Source organism: Oryctolagus cuniculus, chromosome 1 (genome assembly GCF_051225735.1).
Source record: "Oryctolagus cuniculus isolate XC-2025 breed Fujian yellow rabbit chromosome 1, ASM5122573v1, whole genome shotgun sequence".
Taxonomy (NCBI): Eukaryota; Metazoa; Chordata; class Mammalia; order Lagomorpha; family Leporidae; genus Oryctolagus; species Oryctolagus cuniculus.
In genome coordinates this window covers 178,895,001-178,909,777 of record NC_142867.1, presented here as the reverse complement: position 1 = coordinate 178,909,777, position 14,777 = coordinate 178,895,001, and the positions used below count along the sequence as shown (strand labels likewise).

Genomic DNA, 14,777 nt, shown 5'->3' with positions numbered 1-14,777 from the left:
TTACATGAAAAATAGTTACTGTGGGGGCCAGTTCTGTGGTGTAGCAGGTAAACCTGACACCTGCAACACCAGCATGCCATATGGGTGCCGGATCAAGTCCCAGCTGCCTACTTCCAATGCAGCTCTCTGATAACGCACTTGGGAAAATAGCAGAGATGGACCCCTCCACCCACAAGGGAGAAGCGGATGAAGCTCTAAGCTCCTGGATTTGCCTGGCCTAGTGCTAGCCATTGCAGCCATGTGGGGAGTACACCAGCTGATACAAGATCTCTCTCTCTCTGTTTGTATGCATGTGTGTATCTTCTCTCTTTCACAATAAATAAATCTTTAAAACAAAAAGAAAAATGATTAATTCCACTTTTTATTTTAAGTTCACTAGAAAAAGGATTGTCTGCTTTGGTTCAAATTATATCTTCAAGAACAAAACTGAGACTACCACAGAATTAGATGCTCAATAATTCTGAATTAATGAGTTAAGAAAAAATTAACAAAAAATAATACTAAACAGGAAGAGCACAAGAGGCAAGGGAGTAAAAAAAAAAGGAAAAGTATGCAACTAATTAAACTAAGGAGATGAATGTTTAAAAAAAGGAGTAGTTAAAAAAAATGTTGAAAAGGATGAGAAGGAACTAAAGGACAGAGCAAGCAGAAAATTACTAGTGACCTTGGAGAAAAGTAGATTCATCAGAAAGACTCAAAAGTCAGATGGCAGTAGGACTCAGGGGTACGTGGAATGGGCGTATATAGAAGTAGGAAGTATGGGCAACAGTATGTCAAAGGAAGCAGAGAAAGGCTGCAGCAAGAGCAGAGAGCTCAGATGCTGGAATGTACCGGTAGTGACCATGGAGGAGGAGTTACGTGCTCAAAGCTACAGTAGAAAGCAGAACAAGATGATGAAGTTTGCAGCTGAAGGAGTAGGCTGATAAATAATCTTTCCCTATTCTGTAATTCAGTTACTTTCCATCAATGTAATGTTGATAAAAATAAGAGCTTTTATTTATTTTTGAGTACTCACAAAGTGCAACGAAAAGTCCAAAGCACTTTAACACATCTTTAGCAGGTAGTGGTACCTTATCCTCAGTTTAAAGACAAAAATCCTGAGATCCAAGTCATATGGTTAGCAATCAACAAAACTGGAATTTGAACCCAAACCTATCTGACTTTGGTGACACACACAATTTTCACTCATTTTTAACTCCCTCAACCTTTGACTCGTTACAGCTACCAGTGGCCACATGATCCTTTTCCAAGTAAAGGAACACAAGCAGAATGCTGTCTGGAGCTTCGCTGGATGGCTCTTGTTTTCTTTAAAATACATAAATATTCAAACAGATGAAAACATCCTTTTTTTTTTTTTTAAAGAAGTCTGCCAAGGGCCTTGTGCTGTGGTATAGAAGGTAGAGCCCCGGCCTGAAGCGCTGGCATCCCATATGGGCACCGGTTCAAGTCCTGGCTGCTTCATTTCCCATCCAGCTCTCTGCTAAGGCCTGGGATAGCAGTAGAAGATGGCCCAACTCCTTGTGCTCCTGCACCCGTGTGGGAAGACCCAGAGGAAGTGGCTCAGCTCCAGATGTTGCAGATGGAAGACCTTTCCCTCTCTCTCTGCCTCTCCTCTCTCTGTGTAACTCTTTCAAATAAATAAATAAATCTTTAAAAAAAAAAGTCTGCCAATACATATATATCCAATTCTTTCAGTATGAATGTGACTGCAAATCCTAAAGCTGGGTGCTATCTGATGACCAAGAGGAAAGGACAGAGAAATTACAGAACAGTTTAGCTGCGAAACTAACGACAGTAGCCGCCTACTTCTAGACTTCTTGCTAAGTGAGAAAAACAATCTTCTGCTTTTGAAAAGCCTGCTTTTGGTCAGGTTTTCTGATATTTACCCTTGACAGTATCCCTTACCGGTACTGCTCCAAGGCTCCACGCTCTTATCCACCAAACAACACTGCCTCCTATCTATGACACACAAAGACTAAGATCTGCTCTTCTGCCTCCCTCAGAGTTCTTAAGAAGTTCAAGTCAGAAAATGCATTTACAAGTGTCTTGAAAAATACAAATTTTTATACAAATTTATTACTGTTTTGAAAGCAGTGATCCTCAAGTCAGGGACGAGACAGGAAAGCACACATCCTGCAGAGACTTGGAGTTGAGCAGCATTCTCCTAGGAGGGTACATCAGAATCTCCTAGGGGAATTTTTCACATTACATGTGTCTACTCTTGAGAATCACTGCCACGGTGAACCGTACCTTACAGTTGTTCTTTGATAATGGGTATATCCTGCAGATGTCCTCTGATGGAAAGCTTGATCAATTTTGGTCTTTTTTTTTTTTTTCTCTTTTTCACTTCCCACCTTTATTTTTTTTTTAACTTTTATTTAATGAATATAAATTTCCAAAGTACGACTTATGGATTACAATGGCTTCCCCCACATACCGTCCCTCCCACCCACTACCCTCCCCTTTCCCACTCCCTCTCCCCTTCCATTCACATCAAGATTCATTTTCGATTATCTTAATATACCAATTTTGGTCTTTAAAAATACAAGTACTTCTTTTTTGTGAATAACAATAACAAGCAATATACAAACATATAACCCACAAAAGCTAACCTATATACTACACTGCAATATTAACCAATTGTATCAGAGAGCTGGCAGGAACAAATGTGGATATATTTTGGAGAAAGGCTAGAACAAATGCTATAAACATTGAAAATATTTTTTAGAAAAAGAGTTTCTTCTTCATTTTAATTTATTTTGATAGTGGTCAAATTTACTAATCTCTCATTAAGAAATTTACAGTCATTTAAAAATTGAACTCACATCTCAAGTTGCAAAAAAGTGGCTTTTTATATTTACTAGACACACGACCAGTATTTTTCATTCAATAAATATTTGTTGATCACCTACTGTGAACCAAACTGCTCTTGACACTAGAGCACCTTCACAGCAGACAAAGAAAACACTCAAAATTGTTTGTCTTTATGAACTTAGTTCTACAGAGGGTAGGGAGCAAATGGACCATAAACAAATAAATAAAATACACCGTGTTGATGACAAATACCATAGTTCAGAAACAAAGCAAGAAAGGTGGGAGGAAGATAGATAATATAAGGCCACAGGGAGAAAGAGAGGGAAGTGTGTGAGGGGGCAGGGCCACAGCTGGCAAAGGTTCAATGGGGTGCTGAAAATTGGGGTGCTGACACTTGTGCTGCCACCTGAAGGAGGTAAAGAGCCAAACCACAGCCCTGCGTCTATTTGCTTTCATGCTAATTCCTTTTCTGTTAGCATTTGGAAAGGGGCAGCAGCTAAAAGGCAAAATGATACTGTTTTTCCTTACAAGTCACAATGACCCATTATAGTCAGACCAGAAAAGGGAAATGGTTAACCTTCTCTGAATATAACTGTTGACATAACTGCCATTTGAGAAAAAAGTTCATTTTATGTCACAAATATATTCATTTTTTAAAACTCCCCAAACACATATTTCAAGTGGAGAATTTATTTTTTCAGTTTTAAATGAGCTGAAATTTCATCATGGGCTAAAATTTTAAGACATAAAATGACTGCTGAAACTGAATTTTAATCATATAGATGAATCACAACATGCATCTTTAGCTAGGCATGTATAATGGATAAGTCTAGTTTTCTACAGAGAATAATCACATGTTCTAATTACCATTTTGGTTATACGCATAATTAATAAAATTCTGTCTTAATGGGACACACTGAATCTTCAGACAGTCACAAGCTTTAACTATGCATACTGCCAAATCCTACTGTCAGCTGCACTGCCAAACACAAAGGAATCTTGATGTAGTGTTTTCCATTGATACAAATATGCATATCTTCACACATGATACAATGGAAAAATTAATTGCTTTTCTTCCTTCAAATTTCTCTCTACACTAATTTTATGTTGCTTGATTGATCATTTACCCTAGATTATACATATTGGCTAATGATCTTATGAGCAGTAGAAACATAAATGTAAATGTGATCCAAGATCCAGAGAAAAATGTTGTTAGACAGGACTTACTGATTGTAAACTTTCATTTTCACGTAAACAAGCTGTGTGAAGCTCTGATTTCAAGGTTGCAATGTGACTTCGATGAGAGGTCATTTCCTTCTCTAGTGTAGCGATTCTAGCACTTGCAAGCTGGTAGACATCCATGAAACTTTTAATCATAGCCTTAAGAAATAAAAATAATGTCACATACAATTCAAATAAAGCTGTCCCCAAAGGAGAGTTTCCATAATTTGAAAGCAAAATCATTAAACTTTTAAAATAAACAACTCTTCATCTTTCTTGAAAATAATAAACCTAAAGCTCATATTTTATATTGAGAACAGTGACTTTTTTAAGAAAGTTTTGGAGAAAATAATTGAGACTTCATTCCAGAATGTTTATTTAAATAAGATGTACTTTGATCTATTGTGCTTAAAATTTAGACTGCAGTTTTTAAATATGGCACACTTATTTTCTGTAGTAAAGTTAAATTCAAGTTGTAATTTGACCTAAATTTCAGTCTTAACAGGGACACACAAATAGATATACAAGCAAGATTTTTTTAAATGAGCTGAGTTAGTGATATTTTCAATCTACCTAAAAAAACAAATGTTCTGAAAAAAGGAGCTAAAACAATCTTGTGACTTTTTAAAAATAATTATTCCTATATTGTAAGAAAAACATTATTATGTTCATTCATATAACATAAGAATACCCTCATATTACAGTAAGCTAAATAAAATTAATAATATAGGCAAGTGCTGGTAACTTATTTTCTCACATAAATGGTATTAGAGGATTGTTGGATCTCTACATTATCATTTAATTACTTTTTATATGACTTTATATAACTTCTAAAGCAACCTGTAGTGATTTTAAAGCCTAATGTTCTTACTAGGACTTTAAAAAAAAAGTCTATCAAAATACTTTAAACAGGGGCCAGCATTGGGGCACACTGAGGTCAGCCTCCACTTGTGATGCCAGCATCCCATACCAGAGCACCAATTCGAGTCCTGGCTCCCCTGCTTCCAATCCAGCTCCCTGGTAACACATCATCCGAGAAAGCAGAGGAAGATGGCCTAAGTACTTAGGCCCCTGCCACCTAAGTGGGAGATCCGGATGGAATTCTGGGCTCCTGCCTTTGTCCTTGTCCAGCATTAGTTGTTTAGACCATTTAGGGAGTGAACCAGCAGATGGAAGACCTCTCTTGTGTCACTCTACCTTTTAAATGAATAACTCTTTAAAAAAAAAAAAAATGCTTGCAAATATGGCCAAACAAAATCAAACATTTCAAAGATACTTTCAAAAATAATTTTTATATTTTTCCAAGAAAAAACTTTTACCACAGTGACAATTGTGTACAATGGTAGAGTTTGAGAATTTGCCAACTGCATTCAATATGAAGGTCTGAATTGGAAAAACTTGAGAAACTAGACATTTGAACAATTCTGAATGCCTGTATAATTTAGTGAAAAATAAGAAATATTGTACACAGTATTTGAGAAACATAACTGAGCTACTAAGAGGTAAGATTAAGAATTTCTGTCTCAGAAATTTCTTTTCACCCTCAAAAATTCAGCTCAAACACCATAAAAGTCAATGATAAATGTCTCCTGTGGGTCCCCCATGTCTGCTTCTACTATTGCATTTATTGCTTTAATAGAAACTTATTAACTTCCATGTTCACCTACTTTTTAAAATTTTTATACATCTTTATTTATTTGAAAGGGAAAAAGGACTGGGGGTGGGGAGAGAGAGAGAGAGAGAGAGGGGAGAGAGAGAGAGAAAGGGAGGGAAGGAGAGAGAGAAAAAAAGAGAGATCTTCCAAGCACTGGTTCTCTCTTCAAATCCTCAAATCCTGCCAACAACAGGAAGGGCTGGACCAGGTAGAGCCAGGAATCTATCTGGATCTCCCACGTGGATGGCAGAACTTACGTATTTGGGCCAATATCTGCTGGTTCCCAGGTGCACCTGCAGGAAGCTAGATTTGCAGCAGAGTAGCCAGTACTCAAACAACGCACTCTGCTATGGGGTGCAGGTGTCCCAGCCTGTGGCTCAATCTGCTGCACCACAGCGCCCACTACCATGTGCATCACTAGACTCTAGAGTTCCTTAAGTCCAGACACTCAGCCTGCATCTTCAGGGATGACTGAATTAACGATGTTTTGAAGAACAAACTAATGAATGCAATCTTGGAAAACATGAATAAACTACAAGCCATATAGTAGAAAAGAATGAAGATATCTGAGAAAACAGAATCCTAACAGTCAAGCTAATGAATAAATTATTAACCAAACTTTGTTCAACTGGGGAAAAAGGCAATAACCTAGCTATAGGCATAAAAGGATAATGAATAGAAAGATGAATCTGATTATCCAACATTAAATAAGCATGGTACAACCTCACGCTTGGGAGCACCTGACATGTCCTAACCTACCTTACTTTGTGTGACTTCAAGTTACGTCTATAGCTACACTGATGCAAAATATATTCCTGGGCCTCAAAAGATGTAAAAATCAGAAACTGTTAAATCGCATCTGTTTCTTCCTAAGTCAAGTCTCTCTCAAGTCTTATAAATTCATTTTTCTTGTTCATTGAGATTGTTGACAGAAACCACAAGTCCTGGTTTTTTGTTCTCATTCTGCCACTTACTCAGCTCTATGTTGCAGGAAAGTGCCACATCATCTCTCTGAGCCTCTCTCTCTTACCTCTACAAAACGGGAAAGACCAAGGGCCAATGCTGAGGTGTGGCAGGTTAAGCAGCCACCCACAACATCAGCATCCCATACAGACAGCGGTTTGAGCCCCAGCTGCTATGCTTCTGATCCAGCTCCCTGCTAATTGCATGAGAAAGCAGTGGAGGATGGCTCAAGTCCGTGGGGCCCTGTATCCACGTGAGAGACTCAGATTAATTTCCTGGCTCTTGGCTTCAGTCTGGCCCAAACCTGGACAGTGCAGCAATTTGGGGAGTAAACCAGCAGATGGAAGGTCTCTCTCTCTCTCTCTCTCTCTCCAACTGTGCCTTTAAAATAAATAAAATAAATCTTTAAAAAAGTGGAAGGATAATTTTCTTACCTACTTTCAACAGTTGTAGGGCTTAGATAACTAAAACAGTAATGTTTATTAGGTCTAAGTATTTACTGAAGTCCAGGAACCACATAATCATATTACATGCTTTACTTCCAATTATTTTTTACAGTAACCATATAGAGTAGTACTATTTTTAACCTAGCTCTTCAGAGAACAATACAAGGGCTAAGGAGAGATGAAATAACTTGTCCAGGATCAATATTAATTATATGGTGGTCCAGATTCCCACCCAAGTATATGTAATGCAAAACAATTCTCTTAACCTTTCAGTTTTATTGCAACTAAAAATATCAGAAGGTCCTCTAAAAATGATAACCCACTAAGTCTCTATTTTATTGTCCTTCTTTTAAATTCTTCACTAAAATCTTAATGTGGTAACCTGTGATAGGTAGTTCTTAAATATGTGTTTTTGTTGCATGAGAGGCCTTCAAAAACCTCATGAAAAATGAAAAGTCCTTACAGAAAAACCATGCATGGATTTCAAAAAAAAAAAAAAAATTGCAACAAAGTGAATTTATCTTTTAATTCTATTTTTCTGAGATCTTTTTAAAGTTTCCTCATACAAGGACCTAAAATGAACTTAACTATTATAACACACAGGAAGTATTTAGATGTTACATTGTCATTGGTTGTACTTCATTGAAAGAAATTATGAATGACTAATTGACCAAAAAACTATATATGAGGACCAGTGCCGCGGCTCAATAGACTAATCCTCCGCCTGCGGCGCTGGCACCCCGGGTTCTAGTCCCAGTTGGGGCACCAGATTCTGTCCAGGTTGCCCCTCTTCCAGTCCAGCTCTCTGCTGTAGCCCGGGAAGGCAGTGGAGGATGGCCCAAGTACTTGGGCCCTGCACCAGAATGGGAGACCAGGAAGAAGCACCTGGCTCCTGGCTTCGGATCAGCGCAGTGCGCCGGCCTCAGCGGCCTTTGGGGGGTGAACCAACGGAAAAAGAAAGACCTTTCTCTCTGTCTCTCTCTCTGTCCACTCTGCCTGTCAAAAAAAAAAAAAAAAAAAAAAACCTATATGAGTGAAATGGTTATTTACATATTCAATTATTGTTTATAGCCATTGTCTGTATTCCCACTAAACTAGGGTCTTCTTGCTTTTTACTCATTAAACTTCTTAATCAGTGAAGTATTAAGCCTTTTTACTGTAATATAAATTTAAAATACATTATCTCAAAAACTAAAAGAAAGGAAGGTGGAAGAAAGGAGAGTGGGAGAAAGGAGGAAGGAAGGAGGGGTAGATCATTACTTTTTTAATTTTTTTATGATTATTTCTACACCTTACTTATTTTATTTATTTATTTTTATTTATTTGAAAGACAGAGTTACAGAGAGAGGTAGAGACAGAGGGAGAGGTTTTCCATCTGCTGGTTCACTCCCCTGATGGCTGCAACGGCTGGAGCTGAGCCAATCCGAAGCCAGGAGCCAGGAGTCCCTTCCAGGTCTCCCATGCAGGTGCAGGGGCCCAAGCACTTGGGCCATCTTCTACTGCTATCCCAGGCCATAGCAGAGAGCCCCATTAGAAGACAAGCAGCCAGGACTAGAACCGGCGCCAATATGGGATGCCGGTGCTTCAGGCCAGGGCTTTAACCCACTACACCACAGCGCCAGCCCCCAATCATTATGTTCTTAGACTTGTATCTACGAATCATACTGTCTGTTAAAAATTAATTAAAATTAAAGTGAAAAAGGCCAAAAATGCTTATTGAGTGAAAAAAATCAGAATTATCTTTCTATCAGTAATAGCCTCCTAGATTATTATTTCATAATAGGTCACAATATAATAGACCTTTAACATTTGAGGATAAAACATTTCAGCATTTTAAGTTACCTTATTTCCTAAATTTAAAAAAGCCCATCTCGGGCCGGCGCCGCGGCTCACTAGGCTAATCCTCCGCCTAGCGGCGCCGGCACACCGGGTTCTAGTCCCGGTCGGGGCGCCGGATTCTGTCCCGGTTGCCCCTCTTCCAGGCCAGCCCTCTGCTGTGGCCAGGGAGTGCAGTGGAGGATGGCCCAAGTGCTTGGGCCCTGCACCCCATGGGAGACCAGGAAAAGCACCTGGCTCCTGGCTCCTGCCATCGGATCAGCGCGGTGCGCCGGCCGCAGCGCGCCGGCCGCGGCGGCCATTGGAGGGTGAACCAACGGCAAAAGGAAGACCTTTCTCTCTGTCTCTCTCTCTCACTGTCCACTCTGCCTGTCCAAAAAAAAAAAAAAAAAAAAAAGCCCATCTCATGTACTGTCATATACACAATATTCTAAAAATAAATAAATGATAATCTTTCAAACCTATATTTTTTAAAAAAAGTTATTTTTGAGAAGAAATGTCACAGTTATGTGATGGATGGAACAAAAGTCATAACTATTTTGCTTCATTCCTTGATATACTTTTCAAGACTAAATCATAATATTCAATGCAGTGTTAATAGACATCACATGTTACTTCTTTATAACACTCAAAGGGATATAATAAGCTAAATTTTGCCTAGAATTTAGAATGTTAAACACTTAAAATGTTTTGAAGCAGAGTTTCACTTCAGTATATCATCTATTAAAGATGTTTCACAAAGCAGACAGGTATAGCGGGCAGTACAGAAAGTGTGTCTCACAGCACAGACTGTGTATAAAATATACTATCCTCAGTGACGCGATTACTTTTGGCTTTTTATTGAGCAAATGCAACTTTACTCTGCAGTGACGGAGTAAGTGTGTGTCTCAGTCTTTTTCTGCTACTGTAACAGAATACAACAGCCTGGGCAATTCATATAGAACACAGGTTTACTTGGCACATGTTTCTAGATACCAACAGGTCACAATCAGTGAGGGTCTTCTTGCTGCATCATAACATGGTGGAAGGCCAAGAAAGTACCAAGACAGAGATATCGAGCCAAACTCATCTTGTTATCCTGTTCCCACTCCCACTGTAACCAATCTACTTGCACAATAATGGCCTTAATCCACTTATTAGGACGGTACCTTCAAGACCCAATCACTTCTCAAAGGTCCTAACTCTTAATACCATCACAATGGCAAGTGAATTTCACATGGGTTTTGAAAGAGACATTCAAATCACAGCAGTGTGTTTAGGTTTTATAATATTTTCAAGATAGACTACTTCTGATAACTACTTGCCATCAAAGATAAATTCTACAGATTTGTAACTCTTTCTGCAAAAGAAAATTGCATAATTCATACTCAAGTTCAACAGTACTTTGAAGTACTCTGCCACAAGAAACTGCGAACCTTATATAGAAGACTTTAAAAGCTACCTCTTATCTCATTATAAACTATTGTGAAGACTAAACTATGTAAGGTAATTTAATCAATCAATGCATGTAACCAGAGTGACTAACAGTTTTAAAGGTTCCTGCTGAACAACAAAGGAAGCAAATACATGAGTGAGGAGGCCACTATAACTAGCTCCTCTGCATTGCAAAATCCTTCCCCCTCAAGACAATGATGTCTAAAAGACGCACACTGTGAAGACCCCACTGCCAATCACACAGGAGAGAAAAAAAATGTTATTTCTTCCCTTATAGATAAGGGAGTACTATTAATTCTGCATAACCACTGGGGTATATTTACACTTTCAAAAGTTAAAATGAAAAAAAAATTGAAGACTTCCAAAAATGTATTTTTTAAATGTTTTCTTTTTTGTTTTTTTAACTTTTATTTAATAAATAAAAATTTCCAAAGTACAACTTTTGGATTATAGCGGCTTTTTCCCCCCATACCCTCCCTCCCACCCACAACCATCCATCTCCCACTCCCTCTCCCATCCCATTCACATCAAGATTCATTTTCAATTATCTTTATAATATATAGAAGATTAATATAGTATATACTAAGTAAAGCTTTCAACAGTTTACATCCATACAGAAACACAAACTAGAAAGTACTGTTTGAGTACTAGTTATAGCATTAATTCACATAGTACCACACATTAAGGACAGAGATCCTACATGGGGAGTAAGTGCACTGTGGGGAGCAACTGGGAGTAACTCGGACTAGATTAAGTTACTGGAATTAAGACTTATTTTATGCATCTGCTCTCCCACAATATGGCGCTGGGAGAGAAGAAAACAGCTTTTACACAGCTGCCTCCAGTTCAGCCAATAAACTGTAGGACTTGCTCCTGATTGGAGGAGAGCAGCGTACTCGGCGTGTGGGCAGCCGAGTTAGGACTGGCGGAGGAGGACTATAAAGGAGGAGAGAGACGGCATGCACCAGGAACATCTAAGGGGAACACCTGTGCAGCCCCCGAGAGAGCCGGCCGGCAGTGTGCTGCTCCCCTGCGGAAGTGGGGAATGCGGCCAGGGGGAACTGCCCTTCCACGGAGGTGGAAGGGATAGTAGCCAACCCGGGAAGAACCAGCAGCAAACCCGGGGAGGGCCGAGCAGACAAAAGAACAGCGCAGGGTCCTGTGTCGTTCCTCCACGAAGAGGGGGAGCGACAGTGCACAGTGACTCCTGTTGTTGATTTAACAATTGACACTCTTATTTATGACATCAGTAATTACCCAAAGCTCTTGTCATGAGCTGCCAAGGCTATGGAAGCCTCTTGAGTTCACCAACTCTGATCTTTTTTTTTTTTTTTTTTTTTTTTTTTTTTTTTTTTTTGACAGGCAGAGTGGACAGTGAGAGAGAGACAGAGAGAGAAAGGTCTTCCTTTGCCGTTGGTTCACCCTCCAATGGCCGCCGCTGCAGCCGGCGCACCGCGCTGATCCAATGGCAGGAGCCAGGATCCAGGTGCTTTTCCTGGTCTCCCATGGGGTGCAGGGCCCAAGCACCTGGGCCATCCTCCACTGCACTCCCTGGCCATAGCAGAGAGCTGGCCTGGAAGAGGGGCAACCGGGACAGAATCCGGCGCCCCAACCGGGATTAGAACCCGGTGTGCCGGCGCCGCAAGGTGGAGGATTAGCCTATTGAGCCACGGCGCTGGCTACCAACTCTGATCTTATTTAGACAAGGTCATAGTCAAAGTGGAAGTTCTCTCCTCCCTTAAGAGAAAGGTACCTCCTTCTTTGATGGCCCCCGTTCTTTCCACTGGGATCTCACTCGCAGAGATCTTTCATTTAGGTGTTGGTTTTTTTTTTTTTTTTTTTTTTTTTTTGCCAGAGTGTCTTGGCTTTCCATGCCTAAAATACTCTCATTGGCTCTTCAGCCAGATCTGAATGCCTTAAGGGCTGATTCTGAGGCCAGAGTGCTGTTTAGGACATCTGCCATTCTATGAGTCTGCTGTGTATCCCACTTCCCACATTGGATCATTCTCTCCTTTTTAACTCTATCAGTTAGTATTAGCAGACACTAGTCTTGTTTATGTGATCCCTTTGACTCTTAATCCTATCATTATGATAAATTATGAACTGAAACTGATCATTTTGACTAGTGAGATGGCATTGGTACATGCCACCTTGGTGGGATTGAATTGGCACGTTTCTAGCTCTACCATTAGTGTTAAGTCCAATTGAGCATGTGCCAAACTGTACATCTCCTCCCTCTCAAATTTCCACTCTTTTATTTAACAGGGATCATTTTTCAGTTAAATTTAAACTCCTAAGAATAATTGTGTGTTAAATAAAGAGTTCAACCAATAGTATTAAGTAGAACAAAAAATACTAAAAGGAATAAAGTAGTAAGTTGTTCCTCGACAGTCAGGACAAGAGCTGATTAAGCCATTGTTTCTCATAGTGTCCATTTCACTTCTACAGGTTTCCATTTAGGTGCTCAGTTAGATGTCACCAATCAGGGAGAACATATTGTATTTGTCCCTTTGGGACTGGCTTAATTCACTCAGCATGATGTTTTCCAGATTCATCCATTTTGTTGCAAATGACCGGATATCTTTTTTTTTGACTGCTATATAGTATTCTATAGAGTACATATCCCATAATTTCTTTTTCCAGTCTACTGTTGATGGGCATTTAGTTTGATTCCATGTCTTAGCTATTGTGAATTGAGCTACAATAAACATTGAGGTGCAGACAGGTTTTTTGTTTGCCCATTTAATTTCCTTTGGGTAAATTCCAAGGAGTGGGATGGCTGAGTTGTATGGTAGGGTTATATTCAGGTTTCTGAGGAATCTCCAGACTGACTTCCATAGCGGCTTTACCAGTTTGCATTCAACCAACAGTGGGTCAGTGTCCCTTTTTCCCCACATCCTCTCCAGCATCTGTTGTTGGTAGATTTCCATATGTGATCCACTCTAACCAGGGTGAGGTGAAACTTCATATTTTTTTTTTTTGACAGGCAGAGTGGACAGTGAGAGAGAGAGACAGGGAGAAAGGTCTTCCTTTTGCCATTGGTTCACCCTCCAATGGCCGCCGCGGCCAGCTCACCGCGCTGATCTGATGGCAGGAGCCAGGTGCTTCTCCTGGTCTCCCATCGGGTGCAGGGCCCAAGCACTTGGGCCATCCTCCACTGCACTCCCTGGCCACAGCAGAGAGCTGGCCTGGGAGAGGGGCAACTGGGACAGAATCCGGCGCCCTGACCAGGACTAGAACCTGGTGTGCCGGCGCCGCTAGGCGGAGGATTAGCCTAGTGAGCCATGGCGCTGGCCAAAACCTCAGATTTTATCATTTACTTTTTTATAGAGTATTTTTAGAGATGTTTTAGTTTTACAGAAAAGTTGAGCAAAAAAAGGACAGGGAGGAGCTGATGTTATGGCATAGCAGGTTAAGCCGCTGCCCGTGATACCAGCATCCCATATAAGAACGGGTTTAAGTCAAGCTGCTCTGCGTTCAGTCCAGCTGCCTGGTAATGTGCCTGAGAAAGCAGTGGAATATGGTGCAAGTGCTTGCGTCCCTGCCACCCCCATGGGAGACCTTGATGGAGTTCTAGGCTCTTGGCTTTGGCCTAGTCGTTGTGTTCATTTGAGGGAGTGAACCAGCAGATGGAAGATCTCTCTCTCTCTTTCTCTCACTCTGACTTTCAAGCAAATAAATAAATCTTAAACAAACAAGACAAGGACAGTAGTCCCCATATATTCCCTGCTCCTGTACACCCAAAGCTTCCTCCAGTCTCAAAGTTGCTCTTCCCTGGAACAGTATTTGTTACGATAAAGGAACCTACATGCACAACATGGACACATGATTACCTTACAATGTGCACTACATTCTGCGGGTTTGAATTATCTATATTGACAGGTAGTCAACATTACAGTATCATACAGATAGTTGCACTGCTCTAAAAATCCTGCGTTGTATAGATTCATCTCTCCCTCCCCTCCATCTCCCAACAATCAGTCATCTTTTTTACTGTCTCCATAGTTTTCTTTAAAGATTTATTTTTATTTATTTGAAAAAGAGTTACAGAGAGAGGTAAAGACAGACAGAGAGGTCTTTCATCCACTGGTTCACTCCCTAGACGGCCGCAACGGCCGGAGCTGAGCCGATCCGAAGCCAGGGGCCAAAAGCTTCTTCTGGGTCTCCTACATGGGTACAGGGGCCCAAGCACTTGGGCCATCCTCCGTTGCTTTCCCAGGCCATAGCAGAGAGCTGGATTGGAAGTGGAGCAGTTGGGACTCAAACCAGTTCCCATATGCGATGCCGGCACTTCAGGCCAGGGCTTCAACCCACTGTGCCACAGCGCCAGCCACACATCCATAATTTTTATTTTTACTTTTTAATCTTTCTCCTAAAAACTTTTAAAGTTCCTATTTCTACATTTTATG

The 14,777-nt window shown here is 40.4% G+C and overlaps 1 protein-coding gene and 1 pseudogene across 6 annotated transcripts in view; both read right to left on the bottom strand.

Annotated features, from left to right (window-relative positions):
- LOC149128774 (ribosome production factor 1-like) overlaps positions 1-3,860 on the bottom strand; it is a 63,882-nt pseudogene extending 60,022 nt beyond the window's left edge.
- CCDC171 (coiled-coil domain containing 171) overlaps positions 1-14,777 on the bottom strand; it is a 394,098-nt gene that overhangs the window by 67,626 nt on the left and 311,695 nt on the right. For all 6 annotated transcript variants that reach the window (XM_089317363.1, XM_089317367.1, XM_070052470.2 and 3 more), the window contains one exon: positions 4,042-4,194. In XM_089317363.1, coding sequence (XP_089173489.1) covers positions 4,042-4,194 — 153 coding nt within the window. The remainder of the gene's footprint in view (positions 1-4,041; positions 4,195-14,777) is intronic.